This window comes from Fusarium poae, chromosome 3 (assembly GCF_019609905.1).
Source record: "Fusarium poae strain DAOMC 252244 chromosome 3, whole genome shotgun sequence".
Taxonomy (NCBI): Eukaryota; Fungi; Ascomycota; class Sordariomycetes; order Hypocreales; family Nectriaceae; genus Fusarium; species Fusarium poae.
The window spans coordinates 7,683,141-7,699,874 of NC_058401.1; the positions used below are offsets into that span (position 1 = coordinate 7,683,141).

General features: G+C 46.0%; 9 protein-coding genes and 1 non-coding gene across 10 annotated transcripts; 6 read left to right on the forward strand and 4 right to left on the reverse strand.

Annotated features, from left to right (window-relative positions):
* Positions 1 to 306: 306 nt before the first annotated feature.
* On the reverse strand, positions 307 to 575 carry FPOAC1_009993 (uncharacterized protein; the record flags this gene model as incomplete). Its single annotated transcript, XM_044854398.1, has 2 exons — positions 307 to 485; positions 569 to 575. The coding sequence occupies 2 exons, from the start codon at positions 573 to 575 to the stop codon at positions 307 to 309; spliced, it is 186 nt and encodes a 61-aa protein (XP_044707068.1).
* Positions 576 to 3,088: 2,513 nt separating this feature from the next.
* FPOAC1_009994 (uncharacterized protein) lies at positions 3,089 to 3,823 on the forward strand (the record flags this gene model as incomplete). The annotated part of the gene is made up of 1 exon (XM_044854399.1): positions 3,089 to 3,823. One exon carries the CDS (start codon positions 3,089 to 3,091, stop codon positions 3,821 to 3,823), a length of 735 nt encoding a protein of 244 aa, XP_044707069.1.
* Positions 3,824 to 4,256: 433 nt separating this feature from the next.
* FPOAC1_009995 (uncharacterized protein) lies at positions 4,257 to 5,096 on the forward strand (the record flags this gene model as incomplete). Its single annotated transcript, XM_044854400.1, has 1 exon — positions 4,257 to 5,096. One exon carries the CDS (start codon positions 4,257 to 4,259, stop codon positions 5,094 to 5,096), a length of 840 nt encoding a protein of 279 aa, XP_044707070.1.
* A 188-nt stretch (positions 5,097 to 5,284) lies between these two features.
* FPOAC1_009996 lies at positions 5,285 to 5,356 on the reverse strand. Its single transcript has one exon. It is a non-coding gene; the product is annotated as a tRNA-Thr (tRNA).
* Positions 5,357 to 5,900: 544 nt separating this feature from the next.
* Positions 5,901 to 7,104, reverse strand: FPOAC1_009997 (uncharacterized protein; the record flags this gene model as incomplete). Its single annotated transcript, XM_044854401.1, has 3 exons — positions 5,901 to 5,944; positions 5,992 to 6,946; positions 6,994 to 7,104. 3 exons carry the CDS (start codon positions 7,102 to 7,104, stop codon positions 5,901 to 5,903), a joined length of 1,110 nt encoding a protein of 369 aa, XP_044707071.1.
* A 1,562-nt stretch (positions 7,105 to 8,666) lies between these two features.
* FPOAC1_009998 (uncharacterized protein) lies at positions 8,667 to 9,764 on the forward strand (the record flags this gene model as incomplete). The annotated part of the gene is made up of 1 exon (XM_044854402.1): positions 8,667 to 9,764. The coding sequence occupies one exon, from the start codon at positions 8,667 to 8,669 to the stop codon at positions 9,762 to 9,764; it is 1,098 nt and encodes a 365-aa protein (XP_044707072.1).
* Positions 9,765 to 10,552: 788 nt separating this feature from the next.
* On the forward strand, positions 10,553 to 10,913 carry FPOAC1_009999 (uncharacterized protein; the record flags this gene model as incomplete). The annotated part of the gene is made up of 2 exons (XM_044854403.1): positions 10,553 to 10,638; positions 10,694 to 10,913. The coding sequence occupies 2 exons, from the start codon at positions 10,553 to 10,555 to the stop codon at positions 10,911 to 10,913; spliced, it is 306 nt and encodes a 101-aa protein (XP_044707073.1).
* Positions 10,914 to 11,039: 126 nt separating this feature from the next.
* On the reverse strand, positions 11,040 to 12,393 carry FPOAC1_010000 (uncharacterized protein; the record flags this gene model as incomplete). The annotated part of the gene is made up of 3 exons (XM_044854404.1): positions 11,040 to 11,162; positions 11,216 to 11,521; positions 11,572 to 12,393. 3 exons carry the CDS (start codon positions 12,391 to 12,393, stop codon positions 11,040 to 11,042), a joined length of 1,251 nt encoding a protein of 416 aa, XP_044707074.1.
* Positions 12,394 to 13,380: 987 nt separating this feature from the next.
* Positions 13,381 to 14,880, forward strand: FPOAC1_010001 (uncharacterized protein; the record flags this gene model as incomplete). The annotated part of the gene is made up of 2 exons (XM_044854405.1): positions 13,381 to 13,769; positions 13,818 to 14,880. The coding sequence occupies 2 exons, from the start codon at positions 13,381 to 13,383 to the stop codon at positions 14,878 to 14,880; spliced, it is 1,452 nt and encodes a 483-aa protein (XP_044707075.1).
* A 590-nt stretch (positions 14,881 to 15,470) lies between these two features.
* Positions 15,471 to 16,616, forward strand: FPOAC1_010002 (uncharacterized protein; the record flags this gene model as incomplete). Its single annotated transcript, XM_044854406.1, has 1 exon — positions 15,471 to 16,616. One exon carries the CDS (start codon positions 15,471 to 15,473, stop codon positions 16,614 to 16,616), a length of 1,146 nt encoding a protein of 381 aa, XP_044707076.1.
* Positions 16,617 to 16,734: the final 118 nt, after the last annotated feature.

Sequence of the window (16,734 nt, forward strand, 5' to 3'; positions counted from 1 at the left end):
GGTCGACACGTAGCGGGTCTACAGACTGAGTGGAAACGGTAGCGAGGACGGCAAGATAGAACTGGAAACCGCCAAGGTAGTGGTGTCTGGTGATATTCTGGATACTGAACTAGCCGTCCCAGAAAGTGTTGGCCGTCTTCTTCAGTCGCATTTACAGGTCAAGTTTCCCTTCAGCAGGGGTCCGATGTCACCAGTTGGGCACGAACCCGTGGATTTCCGGGGATCATCGCACGTAATTCAGTGATTAATTCTACCAGTACAGAGTATGTACCAGGGCCAATGCACAGACTGCGTATCGCACCTTTATCACATTATGAAGACCACACTGTCGGATTGGCCCTCCTCCTCAACCTTGGGCAGCCGTATATCCGCAGATAGTCCCTTGGAAAATCCATCTACTCCATTAAAGAGAGTTCCGGCTTTAAATCCCTCGTTATCAGGGTCTATAGCATGAACCAAGACTGAAGAATCACTCCACTCTTTGACTAATTTTAGTCAGTTGATCCGGCACGGCTGGGACCAGCCCGTGTTGCAGATCCCTTCCTTGTTAAAGATGCTAAACACTCACTAAACATAAGCTAACCCAGAAGGGGTCTGCCGTTCGAGAGCAGGGCAGTCTACCAAGAATCTAGTTTCACTTTCACCTCTCAATTTGCCGGCCAAGAACAGTTCTTGGTGAAAACAATTGACGCATTGCATTATCTGAGCCTCAACTCGCCATTAAGCCAGCTTCACAATCTGTGGAGACAAAGGAATCTCAGCTGATACTGGCTATAGCGGAGATTTTAAGGTTATATTTTACCCGAAGTGGATCGTACTTAAAAATGATGCCAATGGACGAAGTGCTTGGTCAATAGGTTGGTGATAATTATTCCTGCTCTTACCGGAGGAATGGTTCGATGGACTGCGAAAACACGCTGGCAATTCCCGATAAACGCAACTTGACAGGTGAAATTCTTTTTCTAGATCATTAACACCGACTTTTAAGGTGGATATTTTTAGTAACCATGCCTGACAACTCTTCATAAGTACAATGCCTGTCAATATCTAGACCCGGTATTCCCGCATAACATACGACATCGGCTTATGCATACCGATTCTGTCGATTTCATCTTTCCATGAAACTCTAAATCGTCCATTCGTTGTGAGGACCCTTTAAAACGTTGCCGATTAACCGTTGTCGTGGTTTTTTGCGGAACTCTCTGTTCTCATACATCACTTTTGACATTTTCTAGTAACTGTTTGGCTTTCATCGACACGCAAGTTCTACAAAATAGCCCAACTTTATAGGGCTTTGTGGTTTGTGGAATGAAATTGTGGTTCTAAACCACCCGTTGGAGTGTTATTGATCTTGGGTGATTCTATCATAGCCCCGTCGTTGTCGGCTGTTCGAAAGCCGTGTTGACTATTGTGCGCCGGGAATTATCATAGGAAAAGGTGGTGTTGTGGTGTCTGTGTGTTTTCAAGATCTGATACCGTATCTGACATGTTATTATCCATAACAGCTATCTGTTTCTATCGCCCACATCACCCGTATCATGTTCTTATACAGACTTTTCCTCAGCAATAACTATGCTCCTAACCAACGAACCAATCATCTTATGCGTTGTTAGTGCTAATCTCACGTAGCTGTCTACCTCGAAGATCTTATATCTACATATCAGAAGACTGCGACCCACAGTCGTTGCCCTTTTCTTTTCCTCTCCTTTACTTTTACCATATGGAGATAGGAACGTGGGTCAGGAATATCCCTTGGGACGACATCTGGATTTCGGCCGACATTCATGTCGTGTCGTTATAAGCGCAAGAGGGATGAGACAGAGGATATTGGGAGATCTTGGAAAGTCCCAACTGCTTGTCCTTCATGAGACGGCGTCGATACTTGATGAAAGATAGAGGGGAATGGGAGGAGAGGGAATAGAAAAGAAGAAGAAACTTATTCAGGGCTTCTTTGGTGTGCCTGCAGCTCCTCTTAACTAGGACGAGGGGTTGCGAAAGCTATCGCAGCTTGTCAGGAACATCTTCGCATAATAGCCCACAAGTTTCAAGGCCAAATCATGGCAAAGGACGAGGAGTTGGGTCATCTTTTATTCTGCAAGTTCATGACGAGGTGGGTTTTTTTTCGTCGTCGAGGAACTACGGTGGATGGACATGCGACCAACCTGACGGACAGAAGCATGAGCAATGAAGATATTTATCCCTTCTACAATAGAAGAAATGGCGACAACATGCGGGGTCTTACCATTCTTCGACAACAACAATCTCGAGGACATACTTGGACATAGTAAAGATAACTGTCAGATACCCAGGTCTGCACCTACGATAGCCTCTGTCAGTTAATGGTTGTATTGTCGATTAGCTTGCAAAGGTTTTTCGTCTTACGCTTGTGTGCTCTGGCAATAATAAGCAGACGATAGAAAGGCAGGTCGCTTATTCATGCGTGAGGCACAGTTGCAGGATCCGTACTAGCCTGAGGGGAAATGGACTTGGCAGCAATGGTCTCGACTACCAAGATCTTCGAGCATAAGATACGCGATGGACGATCAATTCTTGGGTCAATCTACAATTAACCCAAGTTTTGCTTTTATTTGCCAACACATCACTGCATTGTCAGTATTACATGGCCCGTCACGGCGACCTACTATTGCCCACGGGATGAATCTTTACGTCATGCAACAGGCGTAGTCAGATTTCTCAGCTTCCTACCCCTGCTCCCCGTAAGCTACGACGATTAGATCATGTATGCACCTGCAAATATGATACCCCTGTATATACGAGTAAAGGTGAATGTGTTGGTTGCATACCCCAACCTTGAGTTTGCGGTGGTCACCGACTTGTTTACGGTAACGTTGGATTACGAGACCAATAAATCAACACCACGAGATCTCACCCACATAGACTACTGACCGACCTGCATTTCCTGTCTTATCAATCCTTCTAAGATGATGTCAAGTAATCGAGGAGGAGTATTTCTTGGCAGGGTTATTTAAGGTGATGACTACCTCCCGTATTGACGCCACTTTCTCCGGTTGGTTATTTGTTGTAATAGCCTATGTATGCACTTTATTGTTCTTAAAGCTGATTCGTCATGTTGTCTACAATTCGGAGATTTTTCCCCATGGTGGTGGTGCTCATGGCATTCTCTTTCTCACCAGCCACTGCACTTCCCAATATCCGAGTGTTACCTTTGGGTGATTCCATCACCAAGGGAACAGGCTCAACAGGCATAGTTGGGTATCGTCTACCATTACGACAAAAGATTCTTGCGCAAGGCGTCAAGGTCAACATGGTAGGAACCCTGAAGAACGGCAACATGGTTGATGCACACCATGAAGGTCACAGCGGGAAGCTGATATCTGACATCAACGGTTACTGGCAAGTCCCTATGAAGGCTCGACCCAATGTTGTCCTCATCCACGCCGGCACCAACAACATGGACCGAGGAATTGACCTTGACATTGGAGCTGACATCATGGCTGATATCGTCGACGGTATCTTCAAAGTCGCTTCAGACGTGACTATTCTACTTGCGCCAGTCATTTGGGCCAACGATGCGAAAATGCAGGCCAACACAGACAAGTTCAATCCCAAACTTCGATCACTCATCGCGGCGCGACAAAGAGCTGGCAAGAAGATTCTGGAGGTGCCGATTGACATCAAGAAGGCTGATCTTGGCGACTCGAAACATCCCAATGATACTGGATATGAGAAGATGGCGAATGCTTGGTTGAAGGGGATTCTTGAAGCTGATAAGAAGGGTTGGTTGAAGACGCCTATCCCTATGAGTGAGAGTGATGCCCCAGGAACTGGGCTAGGTGCATGAAGGATAATTAATGGTCACACTTGTTTCTATGGTGTACTGAGATAATTGAAGATGACTGATATACCCTATTCTGATCTTGGAATGGTCATTTGATAATGACTTGCAACCCCGCTCTGTAACTCATGCAAGTAACCATTCGTGTCTTGTAATTGTTCCTCTTGATGCAAGGTGCTCACAAGACTAAGGACATCCCTGTAGCGTAGACCAAGCCACTCAGTGTGCGTTACACCACCACAACTGGCGGAGTTGCACTACAATTCTTAGTGGCAGGCGGAGCGGAACAGGAACTTCCGGAGTTAGTGCAGCACAATAAAGTCCGATTTTCTAACGCCGATTTGCATGAGCTTCAATTGAATAAAGAGACGAGCCTCTCAACACAACCAACCACCCGCAATTCAATTCCATCACAAAAAACAATACACAACATCACAATATGGCCTCAAAATCTCTTGTCGTCGGCGGTACAGGCGGTATTGGCTACGCCATCGCTTGTCGCATCGCCGCCAACACTCCCTCATCAACAGTCATCATCAGCGGTCGCAATGAGCCAAAGAACATTCCTCATTCCAACATGCAATTCCGAGCGCTAGACGCATCATCCATGCGCGCCATCAAAAATTACACAGACGAGCTCAAGGCGTCGCAGGATCGCTTCGGTACTCTGGTTCTCACTCAGGGCATTCTCACCACCGCTGGAAGAACTGAGACGTCTGAGGGCATTGACCGCAAGATGGCGCTTCACTACTACGGACGTCAACTACTGATCAGGGAGCTCATGCCAGCTCTCACAGAAGATGCCAAGGTTTTGATTGTCTTGGACAGCGTTCGTGGAGGTCCCGACAAATTGAACTGGGAAGATCTGGATCTCAAGACCACGTTCAGCATGTCGACTGCTGCTGCTCATTGTTTATCAATGACCGACGCCATGATTCAACATTTTGGGACTGAGCAAAAGGCTGCAGGTACCAAGCGACATTTTATTCACGCGACTCCTGGTGTCGTCAACACCAACATTGCTTCATCACTTCCTTGGTATTTGCGGGGCCCGGCTTCAGCTGCTGCGTCTCTCTTTGGCGTGTCGCCTGAGAAATGCGCAGAGCACATGGTCCAAGGAATTGAGAATGCGGCGGCTTCTGGTGAGAAGGCTGGTACACATTATGAGTTTATCAACGAGAAGGGTGTTGTGATTGAGAAGACAGCGTGGAATGAGGACCAGGTTCAGAAAGTCAATGACCACACCTGGGATATTGTTGATGGTGCATTGAAGGTTTGAGCGACAAGGGTATGAACGGCTGGTATCGGCAATAATGGTAATAACTGAGTGTTGTTTATAATGATATTGTTCGCTTTGGAGATAGGAATAAGGACACGGGAAGACCAGAATGTAATGATCAGGAATAAAAAAATTGATAAGTAGTCAAAAAGAAAATGCCATACTGCAAAAATTATACCAACTCTTTATGCCTCAACACGGGATCGAACCGTGGACCTTGTCATTACTAGTGACACGCTCTACCACTGAGCCATTGAGGCAATGTTATTGGTTAACAATAATGACCGTAATTAAGTACTATGAATGCCAGCTATGATTATTCTATAGATATTATATCTTGACTACTGCTATCCATCCCTCAAACATTAGCTAGCTCGGTGAAAAAAGAAAACATTCCTTAGTTGAGTTCGCTGATATTGAAACAGGGTAATATTGGAATTGCATAGCGATTGCCGACTGTTAACCTGCCAGGTATGACAGGTAGCATGGGTCACAAGTAGGATTTATCCGAATGTCTGAAAAACAGTCTTTGCAATTCTAACAGCGACAAATCTTCAATTTTATAACCTAAGAACATAGGAAAAACATGCAGATAATTTCCAGCTGAAATCCTTGCCTAACAAAATAACGAAGAAGATATACAATAAACTTATTGAAGGCTTAATTATGCAATTGGTTTTATCATTACAGCAATAGGGTAGCTAGACAGTGAAAAAACGCGAACTTGTGCCATACCAACGCGCTATGACGCGCCAGAACGCAACCTTACGCGGACCAAAGAACATAAGCCTAACGTTTCCAGCTTCATTTTTCCTGTGAAACGCCAAAGGTGCTAAGATGTGGCCAGTCTGTACAGTTAGCATACCTCTTATATTCAAGGTCTTATCGCACTCACCAAAAATCGTTCGCTGCTTATTGATCTGAGTAACATCAACGCGTTCCCCAATCGACAACGATTTATTCGCATCATCGCCGTAGCAAAACCCATAACGTCCAAAGACAGGACTGTATTTCGCACCCTTATCCACTCTTCTGTCCTTGTTCAACTTTTTCCACACCATACCTCGTTCATCAGTCGCTGTCTTTCCCGTCTCATAATCCACAGTGATGCTTTGACATCTGAAGCAATTCGCTCTCAAAGCCATCCATACTCCACCAGAGAATGTCAGCCCTCCCCAATAATCCTCTGCAAATGGTCCAGATGCGCCGCGAAGAACAATGTTGGGCCGAAATTTGGTAATGTCCATTGAGTAACCTTCCTTGAGACGTGATGATACCTCATTGTTAGATTCTTCTGTGACGACGAGGTAGTGAGCAATGTCACTGAAAGTGAGCCTCTCTGGTTTATGTGCTAGGAAAGGGATACTGTTCATGATCCTTTGAGTGAACGACTTTTGCAAAGCCTCAGAGCTATGAGGAGCCAGCGACCCATGAACAGCTCTCGATCCATCGCCGATATAGACTAATCGCACCTCATGGCCAATACGATCTGAGAACCAATCGGACAGGTTATCTCCCATGTCGTAGGCTTTGGTATTGCTCGCATGAAGACTGGCTTCAATCATTGGCCTGCCCTCAAGAGAAGGTTTTAGTGGGAAATGGATCCTATCTTCATTCTTGTCTGTGTTCCATTGAACAGTGACTTGGCTCTTGTCGTAATCGACGGAGGCTTGGAAAAGTGCGAGCTTGAGTTCATATCCAATGAGCAATGTCTCATACTTGATACCCGAGTCGTCATTTCTGCGGACTTTTTGGAGACAAAAGGTCCTATCGCCTTCGAAACCGAAAGGGCCGAGATGTGCTTTGGTTAAAGCACATCCTCTAATACCCTTTACTGGATATACATAGAGCTTCGAACTGTCAGCTGAAGTCTCATATCACACAAGGAACCTCTTACCTGGGTGACTTCCAATCCAGTTTCTTTTGCTGTCTGGCCCCGCAGCAACAGTGAACCCGACAAGGCAAGGGCAATACCCAGAATGAGTGACAATAAAGTGATTTGGTCCATGTTTGCTTTAGTCTGAAGGGATCACAACTTGGAGGAAAGAAACATCAAAGCCATAACCCAACCCGACAACACATACATATCCCGAGAAGCTCGGCAAGACTTGACAAAATGAGCATGAACTTCCGAATGACGTGCGAGTTGTCAGAAGCTAAACCCCAATAGGAAAATTGGAGGGCCTCAAGTGGGTGCGCTAGGATAGAGGGAGAAAAAGTTCAGATAACACATTTTGTGGGCTCAAAACCCAGACCAGAGAATGAGGATCTGAAGTAGTTGTGAACGCTTGATTGAATTGAAGGTAGATATTATCAAGAGAGTTGTAGATCTGTAGATATCTGCAAGTGGCGCGGGTGTTTCTTGTCGTAGTCGCATGTGCATTGGTTCGGGTCATCGTAAGGTTTTGCAAAGTTCTTTACCGCAAGACGAATACTCACTCTTCCTTTTGATTAAGAACTTGTCAAGTCAATGGCTCGGGGTAGATCTGAACTTGCTGGCAGCCTTGAGGCTCAGTACGTGGTCAGATCTTCATCAAACAACCGCGTAATTGGTTTAGTGGTAAAATTCTCCGTTGCCAGTCACATGCCCTTCCTTCCTCGATCGACATTGATACAATTTTTAACCAATAATCTCTTTACGCCAATAGGGTTCCTTCGGAACCCCATTTAGCGTAAAGAGCCCTGGGTTCGATTCCCAGATTACGCAAAAAATCAGCCTCGAGCTTGAGATCTTTTTTTTTGTTGAAATATCTCTCTTTTTGATGTTGTGGTGTTGAAGAGCCAGAAGCCGTTGTTGGAAACCTTGAGTCAGCCTTGCCGTTTGATCCCTGAACGACTCAGCGGGAGGAATAGCGGGTCCCCTGTAATTAGTTCATGACAGCGCTAAATTTAGACCCTACCCGCTAACGTCCCTGGAATTCGGTCGGTACTGAACCTTGTCAGGTAACAAGGCATTTGGAACCTTGGTTTTATGGATTCGATTTTATTACTATATCTGTGTGTTTTGTTTTGATCCTTTGACAGTTGTTTTAATTATCTCTGAGCCTGGCGGAAAGAGTGTCTGGCTGCGTTCCTGGCACATGAATGGTAAAAAGACGGCAAGGCGCCCGTCCATGAAATCCGCCTCACAGTCACCTTCAAGGTCCAAGACATGAAATACGCGTCTCACAACATAGCCTACAGTTCTTTGCTTGTTTAGATTTTACTGTTGACAGTCGTTTACGTGTACACGCAATATTGTCTCCTCTCTTTTCCCTTCTTTACGCCAAGGACCAATGGGAAAAACCACGAGTGTGTAGTAGGCCTCCTGCATGCTAATATTGCAGATTTACAAACAACATTCCCTTTTGGGGCAGGAAATTTATGATAGCCTGAATTCCTCGCATACAACACGTATTTTCTTGTTGTTGGCATTTTGAGGCCATCCAACGCCACCAACATGTCTCGCCTTCTTTTTGCCCTGCAATAAACGGTTCTTTAACAATTCCATTTAGGTCTCAATTTCTCCTCTTCTTCGTATTACACTTCCTCCTCATTCCATCATCTACACATTCTATTGGATATTTCATCATGACTGAAGCATCCCGCGTAGAGGAGTTCTGGAGATCGATGCGCGATGACAATAATGGCACTCCTGTCGCCGCCGCGGATTTAACATGCCTTCTTGAAGACGAGCCAAAGCCGTCAGTCAAAAAAGTCAAAAAGATATACAAGAAGAAGAAGAAATTCGTTGAACCAGTGGTTGTTGAGGAAGTCAAGCCCAGCATAGAGTCGGACCCAATCATTGAAGCAGAAGAAATACCCCATGAGCCAACACTCACTGAATGCGATACACCCACTCAGGCTGACCCAGAACCTGAAGCGGTGGAAGAACCAACATGCAATGATGCCCAGCACACTCGAGTCGCGGACGATACCAACGAAGAAGCAGAAGATCCAAAACCTCTTGTCTATCTACCTTTCAGTGCCCAACACAGACTCATGGTCTTTCTTCAACACAAGCTAGAGGAGATGTGCTATTCATATAGCGAGCGGCACCTTCCACAGCTTCTTCATGATCGTGGCTGGGACTGTCCCGAAGCTTTGGAGCTGCACAGGTGGTTACGAACATTATCCGTGGAGCTCCCCTACGTCGGCCAAGATTGGGTGTTCAATCATTCAATACTCTTTGACTCTGTCGCTCAGATCCGCAACTTTGCCGTCACCCGTTCCAAGATCGACAGTGCTCAAATGGAGAAGCTCATGACCGATGCATTCGAGTTGGCAACTATTCTAAATGAAGAAAAGACCATTAAAGTCATTCTCAGACTTCGTCAAGATATGGTCCACACCTCCAAATATTTAGGTTCCGAGACGGAGCAGATCAAGCAGACGTTTGATCGCAAGCTCGGTGAAATCGAAGCAGCTCGCACCAAACTCAATGAGCTGGAGAATGCCACCAAGACAGCGCTGAAAAAAAGTCTGATGGGTCGACAGGAACATGCTCGCTCAAAGATCATGCAGTCTATTCAAAAGGCTGAAGCAATTGACCAGATACCGGACTCTGGTAATCGATCGGGTGCGATGTCGAGTCTGGATTTGGTGAATGACTTGGAAAACAGTCTCATGCTGGACGATGAGGGACAAGATCATGTTTCTCCTTCACGATCTTCTTGGTTTGCCTGTTAAGTCTTAGTCTAGTTGGTTCTGTGGATTGTCATAATGACAATGGGATATCGGTATCGACGTTGTTAACTATTCTATCGAGATGTTTATTCTGGAATTGTCCTTTGTTTCCCGGGCTGTAATGTCGTTTAGCTTTCTCGATTACGTTGCAAGGCAGGCTCTAGCAAGCTCGTGCTACTAAACAACAGTTCAATCTCGATCAAAAGTTTGATCTTTAATGGAATGGACTTTGACTTCCCGTAGCATGAGCATAATGACGAACTGTTAGACATTAACCATGTATCCATAAGAACGACTTTGTCCAATCCTGTGGTAAGTTGATCCAGCTTCATCCATTCATTGTCAGAACCTAACAGTACTATGGTGGTGGTAGAAGCTCACCCCTCACATCACTAGGTGGAGAAAAACAGGAACTGCCGGACCTCCTCGGCCTCGCGGATGAGCCGAGGTCTGATGTGACCGGACCCGGACCCGGAGCCAATATGGGCAAACCCCCGACCGAAGTGGGTTAACATTGGCGCCGATGTGGGGATAGCTTCATCGAAACGGCCTGTCAGTCGCCCTGTCAGTGTCAAAGTGGGGATATCCGTTATTTGCAGTCATGCGAACACTATCGGCATTCTGTCATCTTCTTGCCTGACTTAGTAATCCAGATAATTGATCTGTGCAGCATGCCAGGAAGATATTAAATACGGACTAGGCGGCATCTTTCAATCATCACTTCACTTGACTTTTACCTACTTCTCAAATACCATACTTACCATCCCCAGATAAATCCCTCATCCAACACAATGGCTACCGTCATCATCCAGTACCCCAGCGGTCACGACTTCAATGTCGACTACTACCTCAAGACACACATGCCTCTGGTTGAGAAGTAAGACCAACATACTTATCGGCTGTCAACTCAGAAACTAACAACCTATCAACAGGACATGGAAGGACAAGGGTCTGAAGAGTGCCCAGGTTATCAAGCTGGGCGGAGACAGCCCTTACCAAATCTACGCCGTCCTTCGATGGGAGAGCCTGGCTGCTTTCCAAGCTGCTGCCACTGCTGAGGACGCCAAGGCCGTTCATGAAGATGTCAATAACTTCACCACAGCCAAGGCCGAGGTCCGTATTGGCGAGACTGTTGCCGAGGCTAAGCTGTAAATTATTATCAATCTAAATACCCAATACTATTGATACCAATTATGATTCCTGAATATCCCCATATTGTTGTTCCCTACGCGTCAATCATTTATGTTTTGTTGTTCCCTACGCGTCAATCATTTATGTTCATTCTTCCGCTTTTGCATTCAGTTGCCGTCTTGTCTGCTTGACATTTACATCCTCATCCCCAGCAGTGGACTCTTTCATCCATTCGTAATCTCCCTTCTGAGCCCACAGAACAGATAATCGCTAGCGTCATGTCAGCGACAGCACAACGGATATCTGGTAATAGATAAACTCACCTTTCCTAGTGTTAACTTTAATGTATTCTCAAAGAAATGAGGAACATATTTCTCCTCGGCTGATTGACCTTTGATGAGTCGTAATAAGTTGTTGACCACGACATCACCTTGCATGATACTAGCACGAGCTTGCTTTGGCCCCCCAGACTGAGCCACGTCGCCGAGAGCAAAGATGTTCTTCTTTGATGAGGGCAAGTTCTGAACTTGGAGTGTTGGTTCTACCATGATCTCGCCATTGGAAGCGATACTTTTAGGAGAGTATTGTGCCAATAGTTCAGATCGTGGTCGGAGACCTGTGCAAGGAATCTGTCGAAAAAGTCAGTAACAGTGCTGCAGGGCATATATCTTTCACATACCACCAAGTCCCAGGTCCTTTCTTTTCCGTCAGCAAGAGTAAGATTGGTCTCTTGCACATGTTGTCCCGCATCACTTGGGTACAGTGGTCTTTCACCTAGCAAAACCTCAATATTCTGCTTCCTGAGAGTTCCCATGACACGATCATGAAGCTTGGGTCCGAACCGAGGTAGGAGTTGTTGCCTGGAGTGAATGAGCGTTACTTCTTTGTCGGGGTACTTCTCTCTGATCTCTGTGACTAATTCAATTCCAACGGCTCCTCCTCCTATGACCGCAACTCTGTCGGCCTTGCCGATACGCTGTTGGTAACCTCTGAACTCTTGGATCCCGTCCTGTTTGTTTCTGGATAATAGTCGTGCTGGTGGTGGCTGTGCAGCGCCCGTGGCAACAATGAGATACTCGTAAGGCAGAGAAGTACCACTTGCTGTATTAACGTGCGACTCTGTGACATCTGTAACTTCATCGCAATATTGTCGAAAGATGCCCTCAGGAGCACCTTTAGTAAGGTTCTCGTACGAGACGAACGTGTGATGCTCTCTTCCAGAGAAGACGGCATTCCGAGGAAAAGCAAAAGCGTAATTAAAGTGAGAATTCATCTCGACGAGAATTACACGATAACCCGAAGGCAATGTGTGAGCAAGTCGTTGAGCAAGAAGCGCTCCCGCAAAAGAACCTCCCACAACAATGACATTGTGTGGGTCTGGTGTTGCGCGGTATGTATATCGATGGATGAATGCCTTTCCTTTCTGGACTGTCAGCTTTCCAATAAAAGAAAAGACAGTTTTGAAAATCTCAAAGTAAATGTCTAAATCATTCAGATTCATTGTGGCAGTACTAAGAAGACGCAAGATGGAAAGGAGTTTTGGGTGGAGATCTGATAAGGTACGGTAGGTATGATGGATGAGGAAGATCTGATAAGATGGTGCAATTTAAATGGCTCTTGACCGGACCTTCGGCGGTTCTAAAACATTTACGGACAATTCCTGTCTATAAACCGAAGTTGAGACCGAACCCGAAGATCGGCACGGAGTTAAACTCGTAGCAGACAATATTCCTCAGCAGCTCCAATTGGCATGAGACATAAGCCGGGCTCGGACTTTAGCCAATTGCCGACTCGGACTGTTGTGCAACAACTCACCCTGTATAACTTAATTCATCAACTGATAAAACCACGAGAAGCACCTATTAATGGATATCTCTGATGATGTAGTCTGGCTTGACCACTTCGGGATGTTAAATAGATAGGAAAATGGCGATAGTGAGAATATTTAAAACAGAACTGCCTACTATCACAGATAGTCTCAACCGTACTGATGACATTGATCGATCACAATGCGTCACTCTTGAACTCCGATACATTCACGGTCATCACCCGCAACTCAACCGAGTCATGTCTTGAATCTTCACTGAGAACTGAAATCGGCTTTCAAAACCTAATCCCCATGAGTGGAAATAATTGTCTGTTTTTACTTACCTGAGTCAAGTCCAGTCCAGGACAAGCAGACAGAAGAGTCATCTTCGCTAAATAACGCTACCGCTTCTAGAACTAAAGTGAGTGAGCTGAGTCCCCCCCTGACTAAAAAGAAATTGGCGGCTTTAAGCTTAAACACACTATTGGCAACTATTGACAGGCTAGTGTAGAACAAGAAATTCTGCAACTGTTTTTGGGCGATTAACCACGATTTAATTTAATTTTCGACCGTCTTATTTTTGATTCCTGTCCCAAGAGACTACTTGAACCGAAACTGCGACTTCTCCCTTTCTTTCTTGTTTTTTGTAATCACAGTCCCTCTCATTCATTGTCGTTCAATATGGGTGCTGCAATCTCTGTTGTAACCTCAAACGACGCCGTTGAGGTCGCCAATGCCATCTTTAATGGGCCTGGAGTTTCGGTAGTCGGCGCAACGCTCGAGACGAGCTACTTCGAGGAGGCTATCACTGGTGACCGAGGCAGCGCTGGCACGTTCACCAGAGGGCCTTTTGGCATAGGCTCTGGAGGGATTCTGACAAGTGGCTGGTCTAGGGACGCAGAAGATGGGAGCGCTGGTACAGGGAACCGAGTCACGAATGTGGAAGGATCGTTCTACTGCGGTTCAGGCTCCTCAAGAGATGGTGCTGTCCTTGTAGTTGATATCGTTGTCGACACAGGGTATAATGGATTGTCAGTAGAATTTGTGATTGGTACCGATGAGGATCTACAGTAAGTACTTCACGACTTTTCAATTGCACAGCGGCTAATAAACATCAGGGGAAATGCGGACCCAGTAGGAATTTACCTGAACAATGTTCAATACGCTCTCGATACATCAGGGAACAGAATCACTGTCAATTCTGAGTATCTTCAGCAACCGATTGGCATAAAAGAGAATGGTCCATTCACTTCGACAACGTACGCTCATTCATCACCACCCCTCCTCATGGGCCTTCCAGTTGCACCGGGTCAACATCAAATGATCTTCGCCGTCTGCGACTTGAACAACGGACAAAAGGATTCTGCTCTTATGGTCAAGGCTGGGGCATGCGTTGACTGTGTCCATGACATCGAACTCAATTATGTCACAACTACCACCACAGTCGGACCAACACCTTTTGTTTCTACTATCAAGCCTTCTATAACTATGTCGGGCACCGTCGTTTATGGTGTTCCGGAGGATGCGACGACAACATTGGGAGAAATAACTACCACAAGCGAAGAGGTTTTTAGCACTTCAACAGCAGATGTGACTTCATACAGTGAAGAACCTACTAGCACTACCGACGTTATATCTACATCTGAGGTATCGACCGCTACCGAGACGGCTACAACCGCAGATACCTTGTCTACATCTACTGAAGCATCTACGACAATTGAAGAACCCACAACCACTGAGGAAGCCACGACTACTGAGAAACCTACTACCACTCAGGAACCTACATCTACTGAGGAATCTACATTCACTGAAGCATCCACAACCACAAAGGAACACACGACAACTGACTCATCTACGTCAACTGAAGCGTCAGGTCATGATCCCACAAAGACTGGCGATTCCTCGACCGCGACTGACTACACCACTACCACCATCGTCACCTCAGGCCAAGGCAGTGAGACTTCCTCTGCCGTAGAATCTGACACGACCACTGCGATAGTGACTACAGGAGCTGCGACAACTTCCACAGATATTTCAGCATCTCCAGTCTCTACATCAATGGGGACGAATGTCAGCAGCGACATACCGTTGACAACTCTTGCTGCTACAACCTCTCATAGCCAGGAGACAATCTCGACTGCCTCAACTTTCACTACTAGGAGGAGGCCGTGTCGCCCATGATTTACTAGTTTAGAAACATAGAGTTAGAGTCAATCCAGACAATGGAGATAGCGCATCCTAGAGAACAGGACACCTGCTATTACGTTAGACCTATTGTCAGTGATGAGAATCTTTAAAAGTTAATAATTAAGATAACCCTACTTTTCATTCTGGGTCTCGTCTCTTAACTTTCGTCGAGTCTTCTAAGCTTCCTCAAGGTCATCAACAAAAGTTAATCCGTCCGCGTATATCAGACTTTCTGCAAATCATCAAATTAAAGGTCCTCTAGAGACTAGGTTTTCCAACACAGGTGACTCAGGGATAATCAACCTTATAGGTAGGGAAACTCAGACCTGTGATAAGGCAGAGCAAATCAACAGACTTTGAAAAGGAAAGGAATAAAAGCCTTATGTTACCCGCATTCATTCATCACTCTCTTCACCCGACTTATGAACTCCATATTTGCCTACAGTCTCGCCAACCTCCTGCTCTTACCTAAGACTCACATTACTATATGCTCCTTAGGCTATAATCTTTAGACTACTTATGCCTATACCCTAAGACTTAGGAGGCTAATGTTTTTACTACCTATTACTCTGCCCACCATCGAGATGAGCCGCCGATTTTCTTTGCCTATGACAACGGAACCCCCTCATCAGCTCTTTTCTCAAGCTACTGTCGAATATGTTGGATTCGACAAACAAAAGGCTAATGAGATATGGACTGGCTGGATTAACTGGCCTCCCGGTCCCGGGCGCTATGAAATTGACCCGGATGACGGTGACCTTCAGGTTACGTTTCTTGACTGGATAAAGGGTCACGCCAGCTACTCCAACGACATCTGGTTAGACGATGATGCGGGTTGGATCGACTGTATGCGGCAGAAGGGCATCGCTACCGAGCTGCAGCAAGCTATTATGGACCCCAAGTTCAAATACATGCGAATGACGGGCACTTGTATCACTTGGGTACGCGATACCATCAAAATGCGCTATGCCGGCCTCGAGGACATGGCGCGCACTGAGTCACGATATCCCGGCTCGCCAGCAGGTCCTTCTCATTTACTCAGCATCTCAGGCATAGCGACCGACAGCTGTAACTCGACTAGGGCTTTAGCTGCGACGAATGAATCGGGAATGACTGTCCTCTTCAAGGCCATCGACTGTGCGCGGGCTACTGGTCTCTTGGACGCCCAAGGTCAACTCAGTAGAATCGGAGTTTTGGAATCCACCCCCCCGTCCGATTTCAGCAAGAACAAGTCGATGTTCTACTTTACGACAAGCTTCGGTATGGCCAAGAGATACGCTGCATGGGCCAAGAGACGCACCAAGTGCGAGTCTATTGTTATCATACGGATCGCGATTGAAAATAGCGTTATCGAAAGTATTCCCGAGGGAAAGATTCAGCGCCTGCACTGGCCGAGTCCTGATTGGAAAGAAGTTATCTGGCGGTGCCGAACCAAAAACCAGCCTTCAAGAGCGTTGCGCAAATATGCTGATGCTACCTTGGTCATTGGTACAGTTGCCAACAAGCCCAATGAGTACTACTATGACTTCCAGTCCGGTAGTGAGCTGACAGAGACATCTGTGCTAAAGGTCGATGGCCCCGGAGGACAACAGCCTGCAATCCAGTTTGCCTTTTCCAGTGAAGAAGAAGGGGAGGATCTTCTTTTGGAGGCGGCTTCAGAAACATTCCAAATGTTCTCTTTCATCTCGGCCGACATGGAGATTTGGATGAGTGAGACTAATATAGGCTAGCATAAGGGACGAAATAAGTAGGTTGTTTTATGTAACTTAGGCTTTGAGCTTAGGTTCTTTATTTTTGTATGCTAAACCTAAGAGACCATCTTCTCTGGTACCCACTAGTTACCGAATA